Source organism: Salmo salar, chromosome ssa01 (genome assembly GCF_905237065.1).
Source record: "Salmo salar chromosome ssa01, Ssal_v3.1, whole genome shotgun sequence".
In the NCBI taxonomy this organism is placed as follows: domain Eukaryota; kingdom Metazoa; phylum Chordata; class Actinopteri; order Salmoniformes; family Salmonidae; genus Salmo; species Salmo salar.
In genome coordinates, this window is record NC_059442.1 from 129411051 (window position 1) to 129415613 (window position 4563).

The 4563-nt window shown below is 40.8% G+C and overlaps 2 protein-coding genes across 2 annotated transcripts; both read right to left on the reverse strand.

Annotated features, from left to right (window-relative positions):
* Positions 1–334: 334 nt before the first annotated feature.
* Positions 335–1989, reverse strand: LOC123723736 (vesicle-associated membrane protein 8). The gene is made up of 3 exons (XM_014127231.2): positions 1776–1989; positions 928–1089; positions 335–729 (listed from the first exon to the last, which is right to left on the reverse strand). Exons 1-3 carry the CDS (start codon positions 1776–1778, stop codon positions 586–588), a joined length of 309 nt encoding a protein of 102 aa, XP_013982706.1. The 5' UTR covers positions 1779–1989; the 3' UTR covers positions 335–585.
* A 239-nt stretch (positions 1990–2228) lies between these two features.
* LOC106562364 (vesicle-associated membrane protein 7) lies at positions 2229–3591 on the reverse strand. The gene is made up of 5 exons (XM_014127207.2): positions 3358–3591; positions 3081–3222; positions 2918–2988; positions 2741–2837; positions 2229–2351 (listed from the first exon to the last, which is right to left on the reverse strand). Exons 2-5 carry the CDS (start codon positions 3192–3194, stop codon positions 2229–2231), a joined length of 405 nt encoding a protein of 134 aa, XP_013982682.2. The 5' UTR covers positions 3195–3222; positions 3358–3591.
* Between the last annotated feature and the right edge of the window lie 972 nt (positions 3592–4563).

The following is a 4563-nucleotide window of genomic DNA, read 5'->3' on the forward strand; positions in this document are numbered from 1 at the left end:
GGTAACATCTCACAGCAAGAACTGGCAAATCTGGTGCAGTCCATGAGGAGGAGATGCACTGCAGTACTTAATGCAGCTGGTGGCCACACCAGATACTGACTGTTACCTTTGATTTTGACCCACCCTATGTTTAGGGACACATTATTCCATTTCTGTTAGTCAAATGTCTGTGGAACTTGTTCAGTTTATGTCTCAGTTGTTGAATCTTGTTATGTTCATACAAATATTTACACATGTTAAGTTTGCTGAAAATAAACGCCGTTGTCAGTGAGGACGTTTCTTTTTTTGCTGAGTTTATATTGTGTATTTTTTTATATAAAAATAGACAAAAAAACATAATGAAATGTATCTTATTAAATATCAAATGAACAGATCCATATAATCGAAAAACAAGCAAACAAATTCCAGGAAGCTTATTTACAGAAGTCATAATGTGAAATGATATTTTGTCACGTTACTATGCACAATCCACCTTGAATCCGCCTTGGAGGAGACTAAAATAAAATTCAAAACATGACTCGGTGATCGTGGTTCGTCCTTTTCCTCGTGTTGATAATGTAGTACTGTAGGAGTCTGTGAGGGGAATTAACTGGGGATGACACCTGTAGCAAACAGGATGATGAGGATGAGGATGATCAGAACGATCACTCCGATGATGATCATCATCTTGGCGTTCTTCCACCAGTACTTCCGGGCTACCCGCGTGGATGTCCTCTGAAAGGAGTCTGCCTGAAAATGGGAGGAAATTATGGAAGGTTAACTCGAATATAATTGTGTTTCAAGTAAGCTAAAGCAGAAACAGACAGGAAAGCAAATGCAGCTTGGCTGTTTAAAGCCATTCTCCACACTACAGGAACCGCACTTCCTTATCACCTTGCCAGGATAAGAAAAAAAAAAAAACACAATTGTCTTTTTTATAATACTTACGGTTGCTTGTAGGTCATGTGTCTTGTCAACCAAGTCATCTAACCTCTCTCCCCTCTCCAGCACTTTGTTAATGTTGTCTTTGAGTATAACTTTGACTTCGTTGACTTGGCCCTGCACCGAGTCCAGCTTAGAGGAGGCTGGCTGTTGAGAACTGTAGTCAGCCTACAGAGAGGAGGAGGAAGGGGAGAGAATCTTCTCTGAATAACATCAACATATTAGGTATGACATACTGTGTAAACATTGTCGTCAGAATAACATGACACGTATCATTACTGTAGGATAACTATTTTTATGACCAATTTCACCACAGATCATCACATAGAAGGAAATGGAAAACCTGCATTTGTTCACAGTGTGGAAATTTGCATCTGACTTAGCAATGATAACAGTAGCAACATTAAGAGGACTCGTCAATATCAATTAACTTAAACAAAATGTGCAAAATATAGGAGCCAATACATGATGGGGCAGAATGCAATTCCATGCAATTCCAGGACATATCATATGAACATACTGTATCTGAAAGCAGGGCCAAGTGGATATTGCTTTAGCGCTCAGCCTCAACCATTCCTTTATTGACACTCTCCTGACAAAGAAAATCCTCCTCACAGCTAGGTCACCGATTTGTTTAGTCCAAAAGCTTCTTGCAATGTTACGAGATCACTGGACTCTCAGACATTTACTTACACATGCAAGTCACATGTAAATAATTGTATTCACAGTCTGTTGTTCCTAGTCTCCGAGGCTTTAACCATTCATGCGCTGCTCACCCTAGTGCTAACAGTTCAGATCATTAGTGTGCCCTCAAGGCCTCACAACCTCCACTTGACAAAAGTCAAAATACTTACCATGTCAGAATAGTACAACAAAATGAATATACATCCACAACCACTTCAGAGGGTAAAGGTTTCACAAGGACGTTTTATCCAGACTGACTACAAGCATAGTAAATAAAGTCGAGACGGGTAAAGTCTGTTTCAAGCAGCTGCAGGTTGAGACACAGGTTTCACACAGCGCTTCCCCTCCCTGTAGTTACACATTAACTACTGCTGCTGCACTGGAGCGCTACCATTGGCCCAACGTTAGTCACTCATCTCTTTACATAGAACTAGGAGTAGTAGAAAAGACATTGCTCTTAAACCCACCCCATGAAGATCTTCATAACGTTATATATTTCTATGGCACACCCAATATTGCACGTAGAGCACTTCAGATAGAAACAGGAAATCTGACTGAGAGATGATGTGATAATAAGAATGTATGTCATGTTGTTCTGACTAGGAATTCTCATTCTACTAATTCTATGTGTCTTTAGGACATACCATCAGCTGTCCAAGCACCTGATGCAGGTCAGAGCTGAATTCATACGGCTGGGCAAAGGCCGCTTTCTTTATCAGGGGGCTGTTAGCAAAGAAACTGCAGATCTGGAAGGCAATAAGAAGTGAAGTCGCTTGCTACATAAGCTACACCTGATTTCCATGGCTGGTCACGTTCAGAGCTTTCTGTTCAAACCAGGAAGAGCAGGGCATACACTATATTTATGGAAATAAGCTCTGCTCTTGTTCTTTTAAAGAGACAGATTTGATCTAATTGTTTTGGCATGCTTAAGTGTTACTGTTTAGGTATCACAGGATGGTTTAGAATGAATTGTATAACTTAGTGACTTCTGTAAAGAGGGTATAACTTGAAGAAAATAAAGAAACAATTTCTTTGGCCATCAAACAGTACCAGTACCCTATGTCTTGTGGTGGAGTCTGCCATTGTAACTCGTTATGTAAGCCACTACAGTATAAGATTGTACATGTAAACTGACCTGGTTAAGGAATTCATGGGCCCTCCTGGACTCATAGCTGAGCTCTGTGACACAGACGTAGGACACTCCACCCTCTGACAGGATGTGGTATCTGAACCTGATTGTTAAAACAAACACATTATGGCCAGCACATGGAATTACATTTGCAATGATGTAGTTTAGTAATAGTTCTCTCACCCATCCAATTGTATGGACCTTCGATACAGAGCTCCAAAAGGAAGAGGTCTCAGAAAACTCAGTGCTGCGTCCTACAACCCAAAAATGCATCTACAGTTGTGTTAGGAATAATCCCCCCCCCCCACACACACACACACACACACACTGACACACACTAGCCTACCTGAAACCTTCCACCTCTGAGAGCAAGATCAGCAAGGATGATGTTGCTTCTTTCTACACAGCAATACACTATTGGCATGGTCTTTGGTTGATTACAAAAAGTCAAAATACTCATCTGTGCTGCAGTGTTCTTGTAGGTAAATCTGTCATTTGAGGAGAGTAAATATTGCTTGGTTAATCACAAATGAATTTATGATACGCTAAACTCATATGTTGCATAGGTTTGCAGCAATTTCACTTTGTTGCTACGGTTATCTTTGTCCATCTGATGACCCTACCTGTGTAGCCTGCGCGCTTGTCACTGTTACTTTGTAACAATTTATTCAATATAATCTAGCTAGGCCTATGTTGGATTCAAAAGCATATGTAAAAGCACAACGTTAGCTAGTTTAAAACAGAACTAGTAACATACATTTAGTTAGCTAGCAAAATGGCTGGACCGTTCCGTTTCCAAGGGGACGTTAGAATGACACGAGATTCGAAGACAGATCCATCATAAGGTTGATCAACAGCTGGATGCATGCACATCATATCATGGCCAGCAGCCGGCGCTATTTTTATTTTGTGTTTTTGTATTTTATTTCATCTTTATTTAACTATGCAAGTCAGTTAAGAACAAATTCTTATTTACAATGACGGCCTACAAAAAGACAAAAGGCCTCCTGCGGGAACGGGGCCTGGGATGAAAAAATCTAAAATAAATACAATATAAATATAGGACAAAACACACATCACAAGAATAGAGACAACACAACACTACATAAAGAGAGACCTAAAGACAACAACATAGCAAGGCAGCTACACATGACATGGGAGCAACAACATGGTAGCAGCACAAAACATGGTACAAACATTATTCGGCACAGACAACAGCACAAGGGCAAGAACAATACATCACACGAAGCAGTAAGAGTGTCCATGATTGAGTCTTTGAATGAAGAGACTGAGATAAAACTGTCCAGTTTGAGTGTTTGTTGCAGCTCGTTCCAGTCGCTAGCTGCAGCGAACTGAAAAGAGAAGCGACCCAGGGATGTGTGTGCTTTGGGGACCTTTAAACAGAATGTGACTGGCAGAACGGTTATTGTATGTGGAGGATGAGGGCTGCAGTAGGTATCTCAGATATGGGGGAGTGAGGCCTAAGAGGGTTTTATAAATAAGCATCAACCAGTGGGTCTTGCGACGGGTATACAGAGATTATCAGTTTACAGAGTAGGATAGAGTGCAGTGATGTGTCCTATATGCAGTGAACTTGAAACGGTCGCCTACTGTAGATGTATAAATGTAATAATCATTCATCAATAGTATGTATGGCACCTGTTTCCGTTCTAACCTCAAATCCAACTCAAGCTTTTGATTGAAGCGCTTGTTTAACCAACTGAAGACGAATCCCAGGGGCAACAGGTCCAGTGTGAAACCACCTCAACATGACTGAACTCTTTGTGCACTATAAGCTGTTGTGAAGACGGGTATGGTTATGTTGTGAG